This window comes from Sinohyriopsis cumingii, chromosome 4 (assembly GCF_028554795.1).
Source record: "Sinohyriopsis cumingii isolate HCF-2022 chromosome 4, ASM2855479v2, whole genome shotgun sequence".
NCBI lineage: Eukaryota > Metazoa > Mollusca > Bivalvia > Unionida > Unionidae > Sinohyriopsis > Sinohyriopsis cumingii.
In genome coordinates, this window is record NC_142964.1 from 35,017,124 (window position 1) to 35,044,569 (window position 27,446).

The 27,446-nt window shown below is 34.6% G+C and overlaps 1 protein-coding gene across 1 annotated transcript; it reads left to right on the top strand.

Moving 5' to 3' along the window:
- Positions 1–2,111: 2,111 nt before the first annotated feature.
- LOC149800921 (tRNA-uridine aminocarboxypropyltransferase 2-like) lies at positions 2,112–26,674 on the top strand. The gene is made up of 6 exons (XM_089954983.1): positions 2,112–2,279; positions 3,257–3,347; positions 7,364–7,458; positions 14,784–14,976; positions 17,109–17,237; positions 23,045–26,674. The coding sequence occupies exons 1-6, from the start codon at positions 2,119–2,121 to the stop codon at positions 23,219–23,221; spliced, it is 846 nt and encodes a 281-aa protein (XP_089811109.1). The 5' UTR covers positions 2,112–2,118; the 3' UTR covers positions 23,222–26,674.
- The last annotated feature ends 772 nt before the right edge of the window (positions 26,675–27,446 follow it).

Below are 27,446 nucleotides of genomic sequence, written 5' to 3' on the forward strand. Positions count from 1 at the left end.
CCATCAAACATATACCAAAATAGAGGGAATTAAAGGTTCTTTGAATTATACCTAAGATATACAAGGTCTTTTTTAAATAGCCAGTATAACCAGTGAGCAAAGCCGGGGAAATTCTTTTTCTTTAAAATCCTAACCCATGCAAAATACGAAACTGTACAACGCCACCTAAACCAGAACAACTGTTTAAGAAAAGAGCTGTCACGTATGGTACACCCACTGTTAAACGAGAACTGCGTATGGGCTATATTGACTTTCATTTATGACGCATTCCGTAACCGTATGCACCGAAACCGTACTCAAAACGCAGACCAGTCCATAACCTGCTATGTTTTAAACTATTTAATTTAAACTGAAGGTTTTCAGCAGATTTTCTGTTCAGTTTTTGAGAATAAATTTGCTTGGTCACAATGCTATATTATTGTATACTGACATACGTTTCGTTTCCGTCATTCATGGTGAAAGATGTAAGATTTGCTTATGTAATATATCGAATGTAAATACGTATTATTTCTTTAAATATGTAGTAATAATAATGCCATTTTTATATTTCATTTTCATTGGATTTGCATCTATGTGCCAAACATCAATATACATGTTGTTTTTTACTTGTATGAAATTTAATAATGTAGAATTACTGGCTTGCATACCAAATTTATGTAACTTTAACTTGAATGTCTTCATTGTGACAATAACATATTAGATATACGTTGGAAATGAAGAAATGGTAAAAAAAAGTTCACAGGTGTAAAGGTGAATATTTATGTTTTACTATCTTTACATTCTGGCCAGTCTGTTGTGCTTTTACATTTTAATCAGTAATGACATTTTTCCCAGACAAGTTTCACCAGTTATAAATATTCTGAATATTGGCCTTTTCTTTTTTTTTTTCTTTTTTTTTTTTCTTCTCATGTATACATACCCTTTATAAATGAATTATTTCTAGTGTACTTGTTTCGGAATTAACAAATTAGTATGTAAATGGAGAGAGAGAGAGAGAGAGAGAGAGAGACCCTACAAAACATGATTTGTTATACCACGAATTTAGTTGGTAACACAGTGGTGGATAGCCCAAGTCTGTGAATTATATTTGCATTGAAAATTCAACAGTTTTCTTTCGTGACTTTTTTCTTTCTGTTTGTCCCTGTTATTAGGTGTGTACCCAGAATTTGACTATGATTCTTTTATTATCAATGAAATGTATACGTCCTTTTCTTCCTCCCTGAGATGTTATTACCCTTTACGCTCTATATTAAAAGGAAATATTAAATACGATGAACAATGAGTTTCTGTACAAAACAATTCCATGTGTGAAATAGAAATATTGATTGATACTGTTGGTAAAAACGTACTGGGTCTTTTTCGCAGACGGTAAGTCCTTATAGCGAAAAGGACCCATTTTACACTATATATTGAGGGAAAAAATATTAAATGCTATATAAAAAGAGTTACTACACAAAATAATTTCAGTTGTGAAATAGCTGACTGTAAGTACTTTTCGCCAAAAAAAAAGGCGCGTTTCGCTAAAAGGACCCATTTTTAACACTTTATATTTTTTAAATGCCATGTTAAAAGAGTTACTATATAAAATAATTTAATAATTTAAATTGAAATACTGACTGAATCTCTAATTAAAAACTTACTGGATCCTTTTCGCAGACGGTAAGTACTATCCGCGGAAAGGAACAGTTTTACACTTTACATTAAAAAGATATATTAAATGCTGTGTAACAAGAGCTGCTACACAAAATAATTTACTTGTGAAATATAAATGTTGATTGATACTGTTAGTAAAAACGTACTGGGTACTTTAATCCCTGACGGTAAGTACTTTCCTCGAAAAGGACACGTTTCGGGAAGGGGACAAATTTGTAGCACTTTATATTTTTCTAAAATTTATTAAACGCTATGTAAAAAGAGTTACTACACAAAACAAATTTATTTGTTAAATAGAAATATTGATTAAAACTGTTAGTAGAAAGATCATCGATCCTTTTCGCAGAAGGTATATCCTTGTAGCGAAAATGGCCTGTCCTTTTCGCACTTTATACCCATCCGTGGAGTGTGGTTTAGTGAAACTAATAGCTGTCTCTTAGCGTCTATAGGACCATGATTGGCAATATGGCGACTTCGGACGAACAATCTGGCGATGAGTCGTATATTGAAGCGTTTCTTGACGAAGAGCGGGCTTTTAAAGATAACTTCCTGGATACATTGTACGAATTTGCTAACGAAGAGCAGACTCCGATCTATGAACATAGGCCAATTTGCTCCAGATGCAGGTAAAGTATAGACTTCTATGTTCATAACACGTGTAACCTAATTTCGATGAAGATTTCGCGTGTTTGCATGATCTCAACTATTATCTAATAATTCAGCTCCCAACCCTGTATTTGTATATTGTATTGTTTATGGTCTAATCTAATATATTTATAAGACAATAAATAATGCAGACAGATCCGTCCGCAACAAATTAGTACACATCGATTGCTTTTAGACAATTGTGTTTGGGTAACAGAAACACCACAGGAGTCGGACAACATGAAATCATCTGATCGGAAATATAAATGAACACAAGGAGTGCAAGCGTGACCACAGCCCTCCGCTCGATTAGACTTTTCTCACGCGTCTTTTATCGCTTCAGAATCGCAAGAAGACTAAAAAACTACACATATACATTTAAAAAACAGTGACGTACCAACGCATAATTCTCGGACGACCATCGCATGAATCCAATCTGTGGAAACACCGATACGCATTGAAAACACCGAAACACATTAAAATTTTTTAACATAGAGTATCATTTGTTCTGTATATTCGTTACTAGCGAAATATGATGCAACTTCAAATATTACTGGCAAGATTTGGAAATAAGAAACAGTTTCACATTTAAATTTTTGAAAATGATCAATCCCTATGAACTTGTACAGTGGCAGACTGGCACTTCACTGGGTAAGCAGGCGTTGGTTCTAATCATTAACAGCTGGGTGTGGGTATTTCAAATTTTCCCACTATGTGGCACCTCATTGTGAGACATTGTAAATGTTTGTTTATTTTTCAGTACTGTGCTTTGTTTCCCAAAGTTTGATGTATTTTTTTATTTGCAGATTGTGAAATTGAGCAGTGTAAAATCTGAATCTTATACAGTATTCAAGAGATATTAAATTTTATCTAAAATGTCTGAACAGCAGAGCTCCCTCTGATGTCATTCATATTTGTATGTTGAAAGATTCTAAAAATATGTATACTTTTATTTCAGCCGACCTATTAGTGTTTGTTGGTGTGACTATTTACCAAAGGAGCCAGTTGAAATAAAAACTAACATCTACATACTTCAACATCCATTTGAGGTAAGAATTTGTGCATGGCTGAGGTGATTGTTGTGAAATACATCTGAGGTAGAAAGATATGGGTAATCTATGTTTGCCCCTGGGCAAAGAGCTTTAAAAATCAGGTTGCCCAACATATTTTTGGGTTGCCATGGAAATTACTGCAGTTGGCCTCAATATAAACAAATTTATTCAACAAATTTTTTTAATTATATAGTTAGTTCTAATTGCACACCTTAAACACAGTATCAATCCTACGAAAAGAAATTGTCTTATATGTTTATTGAATCTTTTAAAAGTCAGCAAATTAAAAATAATCAGTATGCCATATTGTTTTAAATCAACTTTCAGTTAGTTTGCCAACACTGATTACAAGCTTATCAATATTTATTTTTGTCTTTTACATCATTGTGCTTCATGTTATCATTAATCCAATACCAAAATATCTGGTGTCTAATTTTTTAAACTCACCTATCCTCAGCGTTCTTCAATAGATTTAAAAACAGAAGAGTCAGTTGACTCTTGACTCCAAAATCTCAAGAGTCAAAATTAAAATCTCAAGAGTCAAAACTGAAATCTTGAGAGTTATTTCTTTTGAACAGTCAAGAGCCCATAGCTGTGATTCCTCACCATTGATATTAAAATGATGTTTAAGATTTCTTGTCTTGTGCTTAATAATTAAAAATACTAGTACAATATTTTTTAAGAAACATACAATCTGATTTTTGTGATTGTGTTTCTCTTTCTAACTACGTGTTATTGTGTGTATATTTTGCATATGAAACAGACAGAATTATTTTATACTTGATTATTTAAGTTCTCGGAATATTCTATTATGATCTGCTCAGATCATTTTATATGCAAGCATATACCCATACAACTATGAAAGTTACATACTAGTCAGATATCAGGGATGTACATCACAGAATTGTCAGTTCACTTTCCACTCATTCTTAACTTTCTAACAAATTTTGAAGATTGACTCTCCTTCTCAAAGCTGATACCGTTTCTTGAGTCTAAGGATCAGAAAATTCGTCTCAGGCAGGTTGTTTCCGAGACTGAGACAGAAAAGAAATATACTTCTTTGCACAGTTGTGATTTTAAAGTTCACATGTATGCACAGAGGGTTATGTCCATTCAATTTCTTCTGAATGACCCATTAATTAAAAGTTTTGCCAGTTGAAACAAACTCATCACCAATAAAACACAATCCCATGCTGAAAACTGGCTTCGCGAAAAGCCATAAATTCCCATTTGTCTAACTGATTATAATTTAAAGCACAATCAAACAAATGCCAGTAACAAATCCAATGAAGTTATAAACGATTCCAAAGTTTTAAACATTCCACCAAATGAAGCAAATTAATTGTCAGTCAGTTTTTTAAAGTTGGTCCACACCTTGACAACTGGCTTTGTGATCTGCCATATGCTCTGACCAGTTGATTATAAAATGATATCCAAGAATGACCATTCTGATATTTGATCAAAATGCAGTCCATTTATATCATAATTGTTTCCTCTTCCTCTATATAAACTTCAAATATAATCTCAAAACATTTCAACTGAATTCAGTTGCACCTAGGCGTTAGCTCCACCCAGTTCATATATATCTTCCATTGGTGCAATATTATTGGCCGTCATAGTGTAGACTGTTCTTGAGCAGATTTCAGTCAGTGCCTCCTACAGTACATTTGTTATGGACAGTGCACTCTTAGTAAGAAACAAAGCTGGAGGCCAAGATTGGATTGATGCTCCAGTCCAGATCTACATGCATCAAAAAGACACACAGGTTGGAATTCCAGCACATCAAAAATGAGTCATATTTAAATTCCACACATCAAAACTCGAGGGTACACATATATTTTGTTTAGCCATTACCCAACAAGCCAGTTTTTGGTATACAGCAATTGTTGTGATTCGTTTGAATATTTAAATCTGTCATATTCCTTAAGCATAAGTTATCCAATAGAAGCAGCAGTTATATGCACTTTCACAACTACCCATTTTTTCAACACTTGATGGTGTGCAATACTAGATCATAGGTATTAAGTGTATGAAGCCAAAGATGTTTTCATCTTGACAAAAGATGAACAATCAAGAATTTTGTTTCTTTAAGGGTTCATCCTGATATGCTGGTGGCATGGATTGTGATTAATTAATCAGATAATGAGTAGCCATCAAATGAGGATTAGTGTGGTCTCATACAGTAGCAATCACCTGACACTCATCTACTGAATTTATGTGAAGATAATTAGGACACTTTGCTGTAGGTAATCACATCAATAACATAATAACATAACAGCACATGTAATTTTAGATGCATCTATTGATCATCCCTCAAAAGCATTGTTTACAGAACTCATGGTTCACAATATATGACGGGATAGATTTTCACAAAGCAGTTCTTTTATATAAATGTCTACATGGAACTGCACCAGAGTATCTTCAGGACTTATTCAGGCCTTTTTCAACACAATACCAGTTGAGATCAATATCACATGGAAACCTTCTAGCACCAAAACCAAGAACAGAGCAATTTAAAAAGAGTTTCCAATACTCTGGTACAGTTCTTTGGAATAAGCTTCCACTACATGTAAAATCTGCTGAAAATATTAGAGTATTTAAGAAAAGATATCATGAGCATGTATGTTTTTCTAATAGATAATGGAATTTTGTATTTTAATACTAAACATGTTAAAATAAACTAATTATTGCTCTCTTCATATAATGTGCATTGTTATACTCTCCTTAAGAGGGCCTTAAGGGAGAATAGTCCTTGACTAATGAGTCACCCTCTAGAAATAAAGCATTATTATTATTATTATTAAATATTAATAAACTAGACACTTCTTTCCAATTGAATCGACACAACCAAGAACACATATGGTCCTATACATAATATAACCACTAACTTTCTAGCGTTCAGTATAACAATGCAGAAGTAGGGTTGAAGATCTAAGATTTTATTATTTGCCTACATACTTTTAGTTATGTATTGGTTAAGTAGTATTTGCTTAACTGTTTTTTTCATATTTTCACAAACTTGCATGATGTCAAAAAACAACCTTGAACTTAAAGCGCTTTTCAAATTGTACAGCATAGCATTGTCCAATAAGTTTCTGACCTACATGATTTAATTTTTAGGCGAAATCTTCTACCACATACTATTTAGACCTTGCTTTCTACGAATTGTATAATTTTCTTATTGTTTGCCAAATGGTTAATGACAACAGAGACTCTAATGAAGAGGTATGTCTCAGACACAGAGATGGTTGTCATTACAGGTTTAATTACACTTTTAAAATTATTTTGTAAAGAAAATAACTCAAAATTGGTAATTAAAATCATTTTTGTGTTGGTTTCAATTAGAAAGTGCTCTTTGCTGTTTCTATTCCTAAAACTCAAACTACTATTTAAATATTGAACTTTAAGATTCAACACAGAAGTTGGTATGTTTTCATCATCAGATTGTATGTTTTCATCATCAGATTGCAGACTGACTCACAAAAACTGGGTAGTGATAACTTGCTCATGAAAACATTAATGGTCATTCAGTTATTAGAATACATACCTGTGAATGTACAAGAGTTGGTTGTTGGTCAGCACAATGGTTAGCAGCACATACATTTTGCCTAGGGCTATAACACAAGATTTAGCCTAAAATCAGAACTACCTGACTGTGGTGAAGTCATAAGTCATAAGCCATTGTCACTCAATGTCCATCAGAAAAATTACAGGGCAAAGTTTTCCTAACAGAAGAAGGTGAAGTTTACATTTTTTAGGTAACTTAGTTGCCCACCGCCTAAAATATTATAGAGTGTTTTGCTGTTTATTGCCTCAAGAGAGGTAAGCACTTTTCCAGCTTTTTAGTGACAAGGTGATAGCCTTATAAGGAGTGGACCACAGCTGGTAGGCTGCTTATAATGTGTGTCACTTCATTGCTCCCATGAACATTTACCTTAGTATTAAGGAGAGCATTGTATATTGTGATAAACTGAATTTGTTTTTATTGGTATACTCTTTTATTTATTTTAAAGGAAAGTAGAAAGTTGAAGACAGCTCCAATGCTACTCCACAGTCTTCCTGAGGGAAAGTGTCACATCATTAGAGGCAAGAAATTTACAGATAATAGGTAACCATAATTTAACATTAAATCAGAGTTTCATGTTTTTAAATTTCAAAGACTTGCACAAAGTTTACAAAAGTTTTCAGGTTGTGAAAACTCCAAGTAAGTATTCTTGAGAATAGTATGGGCAAAATATTTTGTTGACAGGTTTTTTTTACAACAGTGGCGAATTTTGTACCCCAAGTCCAAGTTTTTATTTTAGTGTTAATATGTAGTTTAAATATTGATGTAATAAATTTATGGTTAAAAAAAGTTAATTTGCATAGCATTAATAGTGTTCCTTATATGTCATAATATGGACAGAACAATTATGGATAAAATGAAGTAATTTTAAGCTTCCCTAGAGGTTCATTATAAGCAAGTTTTATTGGATTGGTGTAAATTTATCCATTGGCACTTTAAAATAGTGTTGGTGGGTGTCTGGTCCAGGACCTGTCACCCTCTGAGAGAGACAAGTCTGACATGCATACATGATAAATAGGTCTGAGTTGCAGAGCTGTTGTGAGGAACATCAAATTCAATGCAAAAACATAGTTATATATATATAAGCTTTAATAAATGAAAAAAGTAGTTATTTTTAAACAAGACAGTCTCCTTTCTTTATTGATCAGAATAAAATGTCTATTAGTCATAAATTGTCTTTGTTTTCACGGTCACAGGATTCGAGACTGAAGTAAAATCAATCTTAAATTTTGTTGTACCACAGTATACGGCACTGGACCTGTCAGCTAAATCAGGGATTTTAAAAACAATTGAACACATTTTTCCTGTATCCTGATTGTGTTCAATCCATGGCCAATTTGTTTTTCAGTATTCTTTAAATATGCAAACACAGCTTTTGTCATACTTTGACTCCTTGTTTAGCATATTATTGTTTATTGGTGGTCCATTTTCTTCAGTTTTGGTTTCCTCAGCTTTTTGGATTTGCCAATGGATGAGAAACCAGAGTGAAAATAAATAATCTCATGACTATTACTAATCATCTGTTATGTTCATTGGTGCAGAACCAAGTGTTTCAGGTTGGTTTTTATTTTAGTGTTGTAGTCAGTGGTTAATTCAACTTTACAGTATAGGACCAGTCATGAAATATGTGTGAACAGATTCTTTTGACCAACAATTACATCAGAAATATTGAGTCTCACTGAATGAGGCTTCAAGTGGATGACTTTAGAATTATGTCTTGAGACTTTGATACTTATGTGGAAGGGTACTTGAATTTAGAGGTAAAATAACACTGGCTTGCACACTTTTATATACAAATTGTTCCAGTCTGACTATCAAGAAGACAGCAAAAGTGTTACTAGGCTTTGAAAATCAGTGCTTGTACATAAGTGTGCAAATATATTTCTTGTCATTTTACACTTTGCTTAAGATACAATTCTAAGACTGCAGAGGAATATTTTTAAGTTCTAATTTTTGTGAAAAGTGAGAGGCCCATTTGATATTTGACAAGTTTATCTCTTCGGTCCAACTGGGAAAACTGCAGGTCCTGGACCTCGGAACACTGCTATTTTCAGGCCCTGCATACATGCATGTCTATATACACATAAACAGTACAACTCACACACTTATTTTTTTCTGCATCCATCATTGGTGGGGGACATGTAGAGGATTAACAAAAGTCCTACAACATCTTGCTGGACGTCAAATTGTGCTTTAGTTACTTGTGGTGAATAACTCGTCCACACCATGCCATCTTGAGAAGTCGCATCCGACCACCACCCAGGACCATGTTATCCAGTAGACGCTGTGACTAGGGCCCATGAAACCATGTTACTGAAAGGTGTATATATGCAAAGAGGCTGAGTCCTGTCATTGTCATTTGTTTTATTAAAGTAGTGCCATGGGTCTACAAGGACCTTAATCCAGCCTTGCTACCAGAGAGGGAGAGAGACAGAGTTCCTAATGTCTCAGTATGGTGGAGGTGGGATGCTGAATTATCAACTTTGTTGCCCTTATAAATTAAAAACTACATTTTTTTACATTCTTCCAAATCAAATTTGATATATCATCAACATTATCAACTAAATTTCAAATGAAAATACAGAGTGTCAAATCATTGAATAGTTTCGTGTGAAAGAGAGATGCGTTGTGTTAACAACTGCAGAAGACATGTAAATTCATGCCAGTAATTTCATGATACATGTACATGCATATTTTTGTTTTGAAAAAACTGTATAAATAATGCCATATATTTTGTGAGGATTTCCATATACAGCTGTTATTTTTGAAAAATATATGATGAAATTGGTAAAACATGTTTCACTTAGCAAACATTCATGTATATTAATATATTTATGCAGATATCTTTTTAAATAAAATTCACAACAGAGAGAGCAGGTTACAAGAGGTCACAAAAACTGGGCTGCAGAACACTGATCTTTAGATGACATTTAATGTTGGGGACTGTTTTCTCAACCTCAGGAAAATGGAATACAAAGAGTCTATTTTATTATCAGGTAAAAGTCTACTGAAAATACCACTGACTGAATCTTTATATTTCTTTGAGAGAGAGAGAGATAGAGAGATGCAAAATTGCTGAAGGCAAGACAACTATACAACTACACTAATTTTCACTAAAACTGGATGAACAGAACATAAAACAGTCCAAGATATTGGACTGGCATTTTTTGGTTTGTTTGCTGAATCAGAAAAAGCAACACATGAATTTAAGGCAAAGTTGCACTGGCAATCTAACTCCTGATTTGCTGATGCTTTCAGGTGCCAAGGCAATTAGAGATGGTTCGCCTGTCATGGTGTGTCCCAGCACAGCCCACTTCACATATTTTGTTATAAGAAACAAGACAAATTTCAGGTTTTAATATTGACAGTGATCCACATGACAGTAGCTCTCCTTTAAATAAGAATACTGAATAAAGTGGATTTATTAAAGAGAAAGAAATTTTGATTTTGGATGCTGAGATTTTGTAGTTCCTAGCATCATGCAAGAAAATGCAAACAAGTAAACTATAAATGATAGCATGAGGTGTTTCCTCTTTGTTGGAAAGTAAAATCTGAACATACTCCAGTGCTCAAAGAATTTTTTTTTTTGACACAGGCCCAGGGCTGGTGACTAAATTAAACTCACAAGCCCTGACTGAAATTTCACAAGCCCAGAATCCAGTTTCCACGTGCCCAAAATTTACATGACCTCATTGCCTTGACCAGCAGTTATTTAAACTGCCCAAGGGATACTTTTACATCAACTTGAATCATGACTGTTTTTTTGTTTATACATGCAACATGTAACTGGCATATACTGAAAGTGGTGAGGGTTCTTTTTCTTCTATTTTTGAAGATTACGGAAATTTATTTTTTCTGGAAACACAACCATGTCAAGGGGTTTAAGGAATACAAAATCCTATGTTTAGCATGATAGACCATGCTTCAGTTTGATTAAAATCAAATTTCAGTTTCATGTAGGATAATGGTATCTTATTTAGACTGCGCTGTGTTATGGTGGGTATTTCAACATCTTGAAAATACATTTACACATTTCATCAGTGCAATCAAAGTTTCCTTGAGCAAATTAGAATTTTTTTCTGACAAGCCTGGTGGGCATCTCTCTTACAATACAGGCTCTGTAATAGGACAAACCCAATCTAAAATTAGAGGGGCCCCGTGTGTTGGGCGATCAGTTTTTTTGCACTGTACTCTCACAGAGAAGGAGAATGAGATTAGTCTTGGGAACATGACAGTTTCCCAATCATTATTACTTTCAGCTCTAAATTTAAATCAGTTTAGCTGCAGGCTATTGACAAACCTCTGCACTGAAGGACTAAGCACCTGGTTCACATTTCAGCATAAATTCAGTATTTTCTGATCTTTTCTTTGTTTTAACTCATACTGGTTCTCATTTGGAATGCTACTATCCACATCTCTGAGGATTACTTTTCTCTTGTAGCAATAGGATAAATTTTGTGAAGGAAAGCCAAAAGAGTTCATCTCATCAAGTGCATAAGTTTGTTTAGATTTCTTTGAATAAAGTGAAAACATAGTGTTTCCAAGCACACATGAATTGAATATACAAGACGTTTGAAATTATTTTCGAATTGTCAAAACATAACATTAAGACAATTGACATTTCAGATGGCATCAAATTGTAAATTTCTCTGATATCTCAGTTATTGCTTTAGAGGTCTTCATATATTGGCTGTTAAAATGTAAATCACTAACATCGACCAAGCCCCCTCCAGGGTGATAAAATGCCAATCACTAACATCAACCAAGCCCCCTCCAGGGTGATAAAATGCCAATCACTAACATCGACCAAGCCCCCTCCCGGGTGATAAAATGCCAATCACTAACATCAACCAAGCCCCCTCCAGGGTGATAAAATGCCAATCACTAACATCGACCAAGCCCCCTCCAGGGTGATAAAATGCCAGTCACTAACATTGACCAAGCCCCCTCCAGGGTGAAGAAGCACAATATATGCCTGCTTAGTCATGGTAGTGATTTGTAGTTTTTTTTCCCCCTGCACCAGAGCTTTGTTGTGATGTAAGGGGGGGGGGAGGGTAACATTCCCATTGTGATGCATGGAGAAATAAAAATTGCAAGAGCTGTACTGTACATTGTGAAGTGGAGGGGGGTAACATTCCCACTGTGATGCATGGAGAAATAAAAATTGCAAGAACTGTACTGTACATTGTGAAGTGGAGGGGGTGGGTAACATTCCCACTGTGATGCAAGAGTTGTACTGTACGTATACGACCATAACATTTTTTTTTGTGAATGACCTGCTTAAAACTAAAAGTACAACATCAGGGCTCAAAGGAACTCAAGCCCATGGGTCCAGTGTGCATGAAATTCTCAAAGGATATGTCATTTCTCCCTGTCACATGTCCCAGAGGTGCACCTTTTTTTCCTGCCCGTTTTGTACCCTTTGATGAGCCCTGGCTAAATCATGGAGTAGGCTAAAGGTTAGACTTAAGTAAACAGACATGAAGCCGGCATGACTAATTAACAGTTAGTCCATATCACAAATTATCTTGTGAAAAGGACTGCCCATCTGAAGGTCACTTTGATGTGACTTCAAAGAAACATATTCTGCTGAGTGTTTATGTAAGCACTTACATTTATGTTATGCATTTGAAAGTGTTCAGCAAATAAACAAGTCCTTGTTTGTTGTAACAGTATTTAGACTAAATTGGTGACACATATATACATAATGACAGGGATGAAATGAAAGCTTTTTCAGTTTCATTTGGACTATATTGTCAAATCATCAATATTTCATAATAATAACCCCAACTTAAGTATGTGTCTTTTAGACATTGGCACTTGCAGTTTGAGTGGAATTTTTTTTAAAGTGCAGAAAAAAGTGTGTGACTTTTAAAATTCAGTCAGCAAAAGCTGTTTTCATTATGGGGGAAATAGACTTGTTATGAAAATGGCAGTAATGCCAAACAAACAAAAAAAGATGAAAATGATGACACAAGTGAAGATGAAGAAAACATGAACTTGGAATGTGCATTCCATTATTTCTTCGAAGAGAAAGCTTCTTTTGTAATTTCTCAATTTGGATTCAACCATTCAAAACTACATGTACAGGTTGGGGGCGGTAATGGTGGGGACAATGACAACCTAGATTATCATATGATTATTATTTTTTTAAAAATACCTTTATGGCTTGAAAAAAGTCTTACTCAGTTTTATTGCAGCAAATACAAATATCCATTATATTTATTGAACAAAAATATCTTGAGGTACATATAAAAAAATTTTTTATCCTACCTTAAATACATGTTTCATTTGACTGCTGATATTTAAGTACCAGTACGTAAAGCTTGTGTGAATTCATCTTGACAACAGTTAACATCTCAAGCATTTTTGGTACTGAACATGTACAAATTTTATACATCTTCTGAGTTCTCTATAGGACCCACATTATATCCCACCTTTATTCCTTCCAAAGGGACAAATCTTAAGGCAATTAACACTGTTAACAAATTAAGGTGTTTATTTTGAATTAGTTCTTTGTACTTAGGGTGTTTGTTTTATTTTTCATTCATTGTTTGTTTCATTTAATGATGTTAATTTACAGTGTAATGCCATGTTTATTCATGTACTTTTCATTGGTGTGCTATATAATTATAGAAAAAAGTATTGAAACTTATTTTAAAAACTACATAGTAGAGTGCATTATATTATAAAAATGCTTTGGACAGTTACTAGCTTCATTTCAATATGATTTTATAAAAGTCTAGTAATTGAATACAAATATGTAATAACATAATGATTAAATATACCTTTTTAATGTTCCTTTCCATTTTTGTGAAATTAAGGAGGGGACTCCAAATTTTATGTCAAAGACTCTCAGAAATAGTCTGGGGATTACTGAGTTCAGGAGTGAAGGGTTCAGCAGTTTGCGGACTCTTCATCCTAAAACTCTGTTGAGTCCTAAAGTTAAGTCAGTGCAACAGTAGAAGAGAATAATTTGCATTGCTGTAAATGTCTACAATATTAAAATTTGTAAAAGTCAAATGGGAAGTGGGGGGGTAGCTGCAAATGATAAGGCTGTATACATACCACACAGACACACACACACACATTCTGGTTAGGTACTTCTGCAACAGGACACAGGAATTTGATATACTTTATTCAGAATGGACCTTGAAATAAAATTTATCCTCCCTCCAAAATTCAATGGGGTTTGGTTATTTATGAGTGTAAATTTTAATTATCTGCCCATTTGAAAGACAGAAAATCATATTCATATGACTAAATTTACAATGCACAAACAGCCTATGTATTATGGGGGGGGGGCAGCCATTTACAATGCACAATAGCCAGTCAGATATTGTGTGTACTAGTATTCCACATAGTTGGTGATGTCCTGTGATGTGAGTCATAATTTGTTATGAATTTGTTTGGGTTTTTTTTTATTGCTCAAATGTTCATAGACCAGAAGAGCTTATGGTATGGCCTCTTGTCTAACATCCAGCTGTTAGCACAAGTTTGTTATCACTGTTCCTTCCAAACTACTTAGAGGATTGCCATGACATTTGACATGCACATTCATCCCAATTTCTAGTTGGTCCTAAATTAAATTGGTACTGCTTTGATGTTCAATGTGGCCATCTTGAAAATCGTGTTTTTTCTACTTCCTCAGAAAGGATGGTCATATACACATCAGATTTTCACTAAACTACTTCTAAATGAAAATGGTGTGCTGAAATGACATCCATTATGGCTGCTAGCTTCAAAATCTTGTTATCTAATGCTTCTATATGGAGAGTCGTGTCATCATTATAATTTTGGTACCCAAGGCAAAAGGGTAATGTATTTATGTCAGTTTCAAGGCATATATGTTTTTGTACATTTTGTAGATATCCAGAGCTAATGAAAGTTTTCCAGTCAACCAACACTTACTTGTTGTATCCTGCTCCTGGTGCACTAGACATTACAGAGTTACCTCCCCTGGATAATGGTGACCAATACAATCTTATTGTCATTGATGGCACTTGGAGTCAAGCTAAAGGAATATATCTTGGCAACAACACTTTACAAGAGCTGAAAAAGGTTGATTTTAATATTTTCCATGCATTTATCCTGTAAATTTATTTGATTTATGTCAGTTTTCTTTATAATAAATGTAACATAATTCATCATTCTGTTGCTAGGGAATGCTTTTTCATGGCCAATAGAGGTACATTACAAAGAGTTCTATGTACATGGTAAATGGTGTGTTGCTAGAACTTAGATAATTGCATATTGTTTTCTTTTGATGTTAAATTTTGTATTAAATATACTTTTTTGTTGATAGTGAAACAATTTCACACACATTGGATTTTAAACTTGGAGTCCATGACTCACAACTTGGAAAGTATTACAGTTCTCAGCTCATAAATTGAGATTAAAGATTAACCCAGAATTAAAGAGTACCAAGAATGCACATCCTAAACAATAATTAGGAGGTCATTTTCTTACATGGTAGTAAGATGTATGCAATTTAAAATTATCCAGCTTTATTTAAGATAAAAACTAACAAATATGTCAAAAATGTAAATGCACTCAACCATTCAAAAGGTCAATGAATTCAATGGAAATGTTGTATTTGACATGAATCGTAATTATTTCATCATCCTGGTGCACAAACTGTGGTAACATCAGGCATGTAGCATGGTGCTGTAATAATCAGATTGAAAAAGTAAGTGTAAATGCACTCAGTGTTCCACTAGTCCAGGGGTTGGTAACCTTTGGCACAGATGCCACAAGGTGGCATGTCTAGAGGTTTTGTGTGGCACATGAAGGGCAGCCAAAAATCTTGATTTTATCAGTGTTACTCTCTTACTGATAGCACGAGCTCATTCATTTTGTAATTAATCTGGAAAAAGTGGCACACTATGTAAAATAGGTTGCTGACCCCTGCATTAGTAGAACTACAGTACATTTAACTCAAAAATGAATATAGGTATGCCATCCATTCAGATTTTGGCAGAATTATTATTTTTGAATCTAACATTGTTCCACTATGATCAGTTCTAGCAGTTTCTTTTTCCCAGTCAGATAACATTTTATATAGGTGAACCACAACATGAACTCCAGTATATCTAAGTCACTGCAGTGCTTATGTTGTCTGATGGTAATTTGTTTCTAATGGTACATCTTGGTGGTTTTATCACAAATGTAATTAAATATTGCCCAATCAGAAATGAGATTTGCATCATTTCCAGGTCCACAGAAGACATTAAAACAAATGGTAAATGAGAATACTAGCTGAATGAAAACACAGTTTGTTACAGAAATTTAAAACAGGACTTTTGGGACATCAAGATCAAGTGAATATCATGCCTTTGCATTCTTTTCTCAACAGACTTCATCATATCTCATGGTGACAAAGATGATTGTAGGAAGCATGTTTCAAAATAAAAACACTTTGAATCAGTTAGTTTTAATTCTTAAATTACATTGTTGGATAAAAATATTTAGTGTTTCTAATTTATTATAATATTCTGGATTTTTAATGCCGCCATTCCTACTTGAGTAGTGTTTGGCATCTCTGTGAATGAACACTGTAATCAGAGATAGTGAAATAGAACTAAATGAACAATTAACATTCACTTCCAGGTTTGGTTATGAAATAATACATGGACACAACTGCCTACACATGAAATTAACAACGTTCTGAGCAGTGAAGCATACAGTTAGCATTAAGTAGGATCATATCAATAACACAATCAACCTTTTCTTATATCACTTATTGAATATATATTGTCGTGACTTGCATACTTTGATGCAGCCAACAGGTGATGAACATGGGGATTAGTCCTACGTGTGCATAGTAAGCCCTTTGGATGTTTATGAAGGGTGTCATCTATTATAAGTTATTGTTGACTGTTTCAAACAGATTTTGAGCATTGTGAAATAGAACTTAGAGAACATTTAACTTTCACTTCCTTGGATAACATGAATGGAACCATAGTTGGAGAACCTGTATTGGAAACATTCCTGGTATCTGACATAGGACCTCTTAGACAAGTTCAACACTACAAATGCCATTAAGTAAAGGTTCCCATGTGGTTCATGACAAGATTGGCTAGTAACCAGTTGGAATTTAAAATATGCACAAAGTGATTGACAGCTAGTATTAAATAAATGTAGACTGATTTTGAGAATTTGTCAGTTTATGTGAAATGTCCTCTTTTTTGAAGGTTCAGATAAAGCATTCTTCCAAGAGCAAGTACATTATACGGACACAACCAACAGACAGTGCTCTGTCCACACTAGAATGTGTAGCCATTGCTCTGGGGATACTAGAACAGAAGCCAGACCTGCATGAAGTATGTAATTCCTATTTAGGGTAGACTCATACAAGTTTAACATAAGTTTAATATACTTGCTTATAGGTCAACTCAGACTGCAAACAACATATTGATCTGCAGTAGTGTTATGTGCCTGCCGGTTGCAGATCAGGTCTGTGTTGTTTGTTCTGTTCTGCTGATTACGCCTTACAAACTGCACAGAGCTGGATCTGCCCGCACATTATGTGATGGCAGATATAGGTCTATGCAGTTTGCAGTTGGACTCATTTTATAAGCGAGTTTATATTGGACAGAATATTGCATGATAAAGATCCTATGCTTCATTACGTTTTTTTCTCTCAAACATTTCAACAAATATTTACCAGGTTTGTGCACTTTCTTGAAAACTGAGAAAGTGCTGGAATTTGGCTTTTTAAGTTCAAGTTCTTGAAAACACGGTTGATGTATATTTAAGTTTTTAATGTCCTTGAAAGTCGCTTTTGCTGCTGCTGAAATTATATTGGACGTCTTAGTGAAACAGTTCAAGAAATATCTGCATAATCTGTTTATTGCTAATATTGCACAGGTGTGTTGATGATCTCTGTTTCAGGATTTTTTTTATTTGTGTTGCTCATCATCTTCCCATATATTATTTTCACTTTTATTTTCGGTATAAGAGGTCCTGCAAATTTGCCTTTGCAGCCATGCAAAAATCATTGAATTCCACTTGGGGTTAGTTTACAGACCCTATATTTACCAAGGATGACTTTGTTTGATAAAAAATTATATTACCATCTTGTTTGAAAGATTTATTAGGTTGAATCCATTGATTTTGACTTTGCTATCATGGTATGTATACACTATACTTCCTGCTTGTTTATGGTGGTGGTTTGTTTAACTGTTGTTTTTCTTGAAAAGCTTAGTTTGTCCTATGTTTTTTTCATACCCATTGTGTCTGCTGTTGCTGCCAGTCTTTCTGTCTCTTGTTGGATGTCTTGATGGCAACTAGATAAGAGATCAGAATCATCTTCAAAGTACAAATCCTCCAAGAAGGGGGTTAGTGACTATTGAATTCCTTGATTCTTATCCTTGGTTATCTCTTTCATCAGCCAAGAATGAATAGAAAGGTGGAAGGGATCTGTTGCTTGGCCTCCACAGATGACCTTGCAGCGAAGTCATTTTTACAAGAACTTGATATTTACCATCTTATTGTGTAATCCATAACTCTGAAGAATTGTTCCCTATGCTAATTGTCAAATGAATTTTTAAAGTCTGTGATAGAGGGAGCTGTTCCATTCTGTCATGTATATGTCAGAAGGCAAATATTTGATTGGTGCAAGAGCAACCTTTGTGGAATCCTGCTTGCTCTTTCCTTCCAAAGCAGGTGTGATGTGATCTAAGGTAATCAAGCTGAAAAGCTTACTAGTCAGAGAGCAGGGTAATGCCACTCCAGTTGTTACAATTCTCCTTTCTTGTGATCTTGATGATGAGTCCAGTCCTCCATTCTTCAGGCATGTTCTTTGTATCCCATATCTTCTGTTGTATCTAACTAAGGTGTTTTGGTGTTTCATCTGCTTTCATCATTTCTGCATACATCTCATCTTCACCAGGTGCCATTCTTTGTTTTAACTACTTGATGGTACTGCATAGCTGCCAACCCTCATGAATTTGGTGTAAATTTCATGACTTTTTCAGCGATTCACAGATTCACACCGCAAGCCAAAAATTCACAAATTCTCCAATTCTCAGTTATTTTAAATCTTTAATAAAATAACCGATTTCCCATTAAGCGCTAGTCGTGATATTTGCAGTTGCCGAAACGGTCCAGTACTGCTGGTCGCGATATTAGTAGATCTACAACCGATTAGTACAGTTGGCCCGGTAGCAAGCATTTTATCCTATTTTAATCTATATGTATAAGAGTAGTTTTACAAATGCTTTTGAGAGTAACTGGGGCCTAACCGGAATTTCGCTCTGCGCATGCGTCATCAACACTGATTTGAGTTAACATTCAGCACATATGTCAGGGGGCAGGGACCAGTTTTTATGTACAAATTTAATACCGCAATCAGCGACCTAGTATAAAAAAATCAAATACACAAGTGAGGTCAAAGAGGTCCATATTTTTATATACCTATATTAAAACAAAGCATAAGAATAGTATTCACTTGACTAGAGAAGTCAATGGCAGTTCATAGCAGAAGAAGTTTATGCACCCCAACCCCATTTTATACATGCATTTTTCACATCCAAAGGCCGTTTTTGACAGCATGTGGTGCTCACAGTGCAAACGCAAGCTCTTTCCCTGGATGAAAATTTTGAAAAAAATTGTCTACCAAATAGTTTGATGCAATTCAGAATAGTTGTCGTCCAAGCCGTTTTTAAGATACTCTACTTGCATTGAACCCACGTGTCTACTGCTATGGGAGGCTAGCTCTTCTTCCTAGCCGAATATTGGTATTTCACTATCAACATACTGCAGAGCAACTATGGAAGGTGTACATGCCTGACATCAGTTTCAAGAACAACACAAGCCCGAAACACCTAGTTCACAAATATATCCATATCTATAAATAGTAAACAATAATAGCTGAAAAAGTCACACCATAGCCTTAAGTTAAGAAATTTGCCAGGAGCCAATTTATGAAACTGGACCCTGCCACCTAAGATCTTGAAAACGTCTTCACCACCAAGGAAAAAGAAATGTATTACTCAAAAAGTGAAGTTTAATTTGGAATATATCAAAAATTGGCAGTGCATTCTGCAATTAAACATTGATATTCATCATGCTTTTTGCACTCAGTGTGCCGTCGCAGAGACGATGTGAGGAAGCACATCGGTTGCAAAAAACACGTAGAAGTTGAGAAAATTAAGAATTCGCAGATTTCAGCTCTGGAATATTTTAAGCCATTGGCAGAAGAACTGCAGGCTATCAACGCTGAAGCATTATTTGTGAGTTTTCTTGTTGAACACAATCTACCTTTATCAGCTGGAGACCATGCTAAACATTTGTTCTGACAAATGTTCCCGGACTCGAAAATTGCTTCCAAATTTTCTTGTGGAAGAACCAAAAGTCCTGCAGCTCCTGTGCATTCCTCACAGCAACAGTGACAGCGAAAGAGTATTTTCTCTAGTGAGGAAAAATAAGACAGACTTTAGGGCCTCCTTAGCTGCAGAAAATTTGTCAGCAATTTTAGTCACCAAGATCAACCAGCAGGCAAGAAGCCTGAACTGTTTAGAAAACAAATTTACGATCAAGCAGTTGAGAAGTTCATGTCTGCCACAGTATCATGTCTTGATAAATAAATATTTCTGCATATATGTAGGGTTTTAGTTTTATATTGGAACTTGATGTAGTGTACTATTGATGGTCAGAGTGGATCGAGTAATTGTCGTGGTATTTTTCACTAATTCATGTCCAAATTCACGACTTTTTATGCCTATTTTCACTAATTGTGAGCCTGAACGGTTGGCAGCTATGGTACTGGTTATTTCCTCTTTGGTTATGGAGTTAATACATAGGTCTTTTCAGCTGGTGATATATTAGACATCTAAGGAGACTCAGATCTGTTGAGGATTGTCTTGAATGTTTAAGCGTTTTATTTCCTCTTCTGATGATGAGATTATCTTTCCAACTGTTCTTTTGATAGTTACATCTTGGCTGGTTCCATAGTCACCTCTCAGCATCTTTGTTTGTTTTTTTACAGGGTCCATGCAGCATTCCATTCAGCTGCCATTTCTGCCTCATTGGCAGCAATTTCAAAGAATTTCCTCTCGGCCATCCTTGCTCTGTTCTTTACTTCTTTGTCCTTTACTGTATATTATTTATTCAGACTCTCTCTATGAATTCGTATTCAGCATCTATGCCTTGATCTTTTTCCACTGCTGAATCTTTTCCCTAGTTGGTTGGTTGATCCACTCTTCACTTTTGGACTTCTTGTATGTAATAACTTCTATTGCTACCTCTTCTATTGTGGTGTTAAAATTTAAAAGTTGTTCTATACTTACAGCACAAAGACAAAACAAAATTTGTTTGTGTCTGGATTGTCCAGCTTTAAGACAGCAAAGTGTTTCTTCCTGATGTTCCCTAGTCAGGCTTTCCTTAGCTTGAGTTTGAGTTTGGTTACAAGTAGGCTGAGATCCCTCAAAATCAGCATGTCTCATGGCTCTCACATCCATAATGGAGTGATGCTAGCTTTCCCATCAGATGATATCCAAGTTAGTTTAAGAATGAGTTTGTGAGTGAAGATATTTCCTAAAGTAATCAGTTAATTGGTTTCACAAAAATCAGCTGTCTTCAATTACAGAAGAAGGCACAAGGAGGGGGGAGGGAATAAGTCCCTAGGACTCTGCCTTCTGGTTTAGGACTTGCTTAGCTGGCATTATCACCAACAAGTCTGTATCCAAATCAGTCACATCCCAGTTGGGCAAGATGTCCCAGTGGACTAACCGTCTCATTGGATTCAGCTGTCCATGCCAAAAAGTTCTTTCTTCACATAGTCTTAGGTAAAGTTTCCACTGTTACAGTTGATTTCTCATACACCTTTTGCACCAACATGGAGTGCGCATCTCCCGACCTTTGTCTCATCAGTCCCAGATTCAAAAGTCTGGGCAGCTGACTTCCTTATTCTGAACTGGAATAGTTTTACAACATACACTTTTTCTTATCCCCTGCAATTCCTAAATCTTGCAAATGAAGAGAATTGAAGAGTCATCTAATCCTGTTTGCTGTGCTCAAGTGCGAGAAATCATGAATCAGTAATCTGTTGAAATTAGAAGTGGAGATTCACAGGAAAACAAGTGGTTTCCTCACACTAACATTAATTCTGCATTACATACCTGGATCAAACTTCTGATGGCCCTTGCAGTTAGGGTAAGGATGAAACCTACTGACTTTAAGGTCAAAGCTCAGAGTAACTGGCTGAAAAAGAAAAATGTCTTTTGCGTAATCTGCATCACATATTGAGACCAAACATTGTTGATGGCTTGCACTTGGAATAAGGAAGAACTATATTGATTGTGGAGTCAAATGGTCCTGGTCAAAGTCACTGTGACTAAAAGAAGAAAAATGGTTTGAGCACAAAAATTTAAATTTTTGTCCAGGGAAGCAATCTGTCATCATTGTTTTACTCATAGACCTTATTACAATTTGGTGTACCAAGTCAAACTTTTCCAAGTTATTGATTTTCAAATAGATTGTATAGCTGATGTTGTGCAGGTCTGCTGTATTTATTACTCCTATAACAAATCATATATATTATTGTGAATTATAAAGACAGGTAATATATAATTATGATGGATAAAGACAGGTAATATATAATTATGATGGATAAAGACAGGTAATATATAATTATGATGGATAAAGACAGGTAATATATAATTATGATGGATATAGACAGGTAATATATAATTATGATGGATAAAGACAGGTAATATATAATTATGATGGATATAGACAGGTAATATATAATTATGATGGATAAAGACAAGTAATATATAATTATGATGGATAAAGACAGGTAATATATGATTATGATGGATAAAGACAGGTAATATATAATTATGATTGATATAGACAGGTAATATATAATTATGATGGATATAGACAGGTAATATATAATTATGATGGATAAAGACAGGTAATATATAATTATGATGGATAAAGACAGGTAATATATAATTATGATGGATAAAGACAGGTATTAGCCTAATTACCACCTACTATTATCAAATCTCAAACATAAGTATAAGGACCCAAAAGGTTTGGTCTCGACAGTTTTCAGTAATTTTGGGAACTCTTAAATTTTATTTAAGATTTATATAATTTGATTTTTTTATTCTTTCAGTTTTTGTCACGCCCTCTGGAAGCCTTATGCAAGTTTCAGATGAATCATGGAGCTGTAGTGCATCACAGCAAAGTTTTCAAAATTGCAAATGGACTCTGGAAGAAACCCCTACCAAAGAAGATACTCAGGAAGTTAGAAAAAGAAAAACTGTTTGAAGGCGAGAAGGAATGTTCTTGATGTTAGCTTCTGTTAGTTTTCCCATGATTATTTAAGTATAAATCTGTGATAACAGTATTTTAATATTGGATTTTGTACTTTCATTGTCTTTAACTCAATAAATTAAATGATTCTCTCATTTATACAGACAGATGGTTCTTAGACGACCTTCATTTTTTTTATTTCTATACTGGGGACAGAGTAGGAAGAAGTGTGTGTGTGTGTGATTGAGATTTTTAACATAGCTTTAACAATTTTACAATCATATCGCTACGATGTCTGCAGTGTGGTAGTTTAAAGTGATGTCTAGCACTGGGGCATCATGCCGCAGACATGTAGCATGATGTCCCACCCAGTCACATGATCCTGACACCAGGCCAACCAGTCCTAACACTAACTTCTTAATGCTGAGCGTCTAGTGAGGAAGCTGTTTGTACCATTTTTGTAAATCTTTGCTATGACTCGGGCCAGGGTTCGAACCCATGACCTCCCACATCCAGGACGAATGCATAGGAAGAAGTAAGAGCTGAAATGGGAGCAAAACAAGAAATGCTGTGTGTGTGTGTGTGTGTGTGTGTGTGCGCTTATTTTAATTATGTCCTCTATTTCTCAGTATGCATATTTGCATTTAAAATTGGTTTTAAGCAATACTTTATCTTCAGGTTGAAAATTCTGTGTTGTAAGTTTATTATAAATACATTTTGTACATGTATGAATATTTTTTTGATTAATGCCCATTGTATTCATACATGAAAGTTTGTATGTTTTGATGGAAAGATACATGCACTATATTTTTGGCCACATGATTTTAAAAAAGCACAGCAGAAACTATACTAATTTATTATAACCATTACGAATAACGAGATAACGGTATTGTAATTGCAGGTTAGTAAAATGGCTTAATCCACTAGAACTTAAACATTTGTTTTTACTTTCTGAATCTTCACTATATAATGGGAGTCAAAACGATTTATAAACTGTTTGAAACAGCTACTGCAAATGCACAAGTTAATTCATGTGTAATTTGTAATTGCAAATTGGTAAAATGGCTTGTTCAGCTACCACTTAAACAATTCATTTTACTTTCTGAAAGTTCACTATAACTGGCAGTTGAAAATATTTCTAAACTACTTTGAAATAAGCCCTGTAACATGTACTTGAAAACAAATGTACTGGTGACTTCATACCATACTGTTTGTCCTAATTTCATTGTTGCTGATAAAGCATGGAACTGTTCATAGACAATGCACTGAAGCATTAAAGTCAGTATACAGATAAACTGAATCAACACAACCAGGAACAGATAGGATGGAATGCATGATATGTGAGTGCATCTATTTTAGAAAAGATTGATTTGCATTGGTTAAATAGTATTTGCTTCACAGCTTTTTTCATATTTTCACAAAAATGAGTGATGTCAGAAAACAACATTGACCTTAAAGCACTATATGGAGCCCTGAGTGGTCTAAAGTGCTCACCATTACGGATCACTGACATCTCACCTCTGTCTGCATGGGTGCCAGTCTCAGGCTTGGCCAATGTAGGTATGTGAGAAAGCTTGCTGGTAACTTCTCGTGAGTCAGTGGTTCTTTCCGGGTTTTCCTAGGTTCTTCCTCCACCATTAATACTGGCTGCCATGTATATCTTGTGCAGAAAAATGGCATTCAACCCTATAACAACAACAACAACAGTGCTATTTAAATTCCATAACATTGTCTCATGTATTTCTGACATACAGGATTACATTTTTTGGCTGAATCATCTGTCACTTGATATTTAGACTTTGCTTTCTTTGAATTGTATATTTTCCTTAATCTATTTATTTACCCAAAAATCTACAAAAACAATCTAATGAAATGGCTTTTCCTAGTGAAAGCAGTGTCTGCCATTACAGATTCACTTAGAGTTTCAAACTGATTTTATACAGAAAGCAATGCAAATGTGGCAGTTATAATCTTCATTATTTGGTTTAAATTGGAAAGTGCTCTTTGCCAATTCAATTCTTAAACACAAATTGCTGTTATGAGTGACTGTCATGAGCAACCACCTGCTGAATGCAACCAGTGACCATGATGTATTAACAAAATATGCATTTCAACACTGCTGTGAACCACTGTATCGCAAAAACAGAGGTTAATATCACTGACCTTTATTTCATCCTTTGTAAACTATGACCACTTAGACTGTTCTTAAAAAAATAGGCTGGCTACTGATTTCTGAAATTGTATAGATCATGCATGTAGTATCATGTATTGTCGATTGTAAACCAACCTAAAATACATGCAGATTGTTTGAATACTATGAACGACCATATCTCAAGAACAGAGACAAACACCACTGACATTTATTTAATCCTTTGTTACCACAACCACTGGGGCCCCAAGTGGGTTTGAGTCTCAGGCTCAGCCAGTGTGGGTACGTGAGAAAGCTTGCCAGTAGCTTCTCGTGGGTTGGTGGTTCTTTCCAGGGTTTTCCCTGGTTCTTCCTCCACCATTTATACTGGCTGCAATGTATAGCCTCTCTTGTGCTGAAAATGGCATTAAACTCTATAACAAAAACAACAACCACTTGAAAAGTAAAGACTGTTCTGATAAAAAACAAATAACAATTACAATTTAAATAGAAAGAGGAGTCTGGCTACTGGTTTCTAAATTTGGCAGGTCAAGTATTTAGTGTCAGTTAAACGAGATTAAAGTGCATGTCACAAACTGCTGTTTTAGAGCTAAAGTCAAGGTAGTGGTTATGTATATTGTTTGCCTTTTGGAGTGAATCTGTATTGCTTGGGGGTTAATTTGGTCTTTGTCTGTTAAACCAGCAAGGGAGAATTATTTCCTGGATTTGACTGATATTGTTAGGGGTTATTTTTGTTTGTTGCCTTTTTTTATATAATGGTAATCACATCCCACACACCAAACTCTTCAAGTTGTTGCAGCCAGTTACATACTTTGTTTAAAAAGTTATTTAATTTATGTCATCTGCAAATTAATCCTTTTGACTTTTGTCTCTGAACAATTCTGTTTCTGGATGAGTTAATTTTGACTTTTTATTTCATTGATTGCTACATATACATTGTACATGTATATATATTCCTTATTTCCCCAAACCTTTTGAAAACCATTGTTACAGTCATTATTACAATTTAGTACCAATAATGTTAAACCTAGCATATTAATAACAATATCAGAACCTCCAACAAAAAAAGAGACAAATTCTGACATTAATGAAGTGAAAGAAGTGAAAAAGAGGAGACCACTCACAAAATATCAGTTTAAACATTGATAAAACAAATTCAGGGTGTTATAAAAGACAAGGAGTAAGTTAGAAACAATTTAATATGCTAATACATGTACATGTGATCTTGTGATTCATGTTTAATGATAGATGTACATCTTTAATGCTTTATAATTTTGTTTTCTGATCAGTTCATGCAATATTTTAAGAAAATCTATGAATAAAGAATAGAATATATGTACAGTGATGGTGGTTATTTTTCTTTCTTAAATAATTGTGAAATCCAAAAATGAAAACTGGTCTTTTTTTACAAACCTGTTATGCGAGACCATCTGTCTTGAGATACCATATTTTATTTGCCAGAAGGGACAGTATCTCAAGACAGGATTTACTGTATTGATGTTTAAGTTTTGAAACAGAATTTGGTATGTTTTCATCGTCAAATGGTAAACTTTTGGAAATCAGGCAGTTAAAGGATTAATGGTCAGTCAACTATCCTGTGAATGTCAAAGAGTTTGTCAGTGCAGTTGGTTCACCCCTCATACAATACATTCTTCTTGCGCTACAACACAACTTTATTAGAACTACTTGGCAGGGGTGAGGGAGCATCTCAAAAGACACAAGCTACTGTCACTCATTGTACATCCTAAAAATCAGCAAAGTCACTTTCATTTTCATAACAGAAGCAGGCAAAGTTTACATTATTTTAGGTCACTTATCCACCCACTTTTAGGTAGTGTGACCACGGCTATAGAGACATTTTCAAATAATAGTAAGGCATACATTCTGAATCACTTTTATCTTCTTCTTGAATTCTGTGTTATAAATATTGAAAAAAATAATCTGTTTCTTTGGATGAACAGCATATTTTAACTTGCACTGCATTGGACAATTGTATGCAGATATTGTCTATTCTTTTTATCGCAGTCTGTACATTTTACATGTATGTGCAGTTTCATAGTTTTGATATGACAAGATGTTAAAATATCACTTTATAGAAATTTGATTGGTCCAG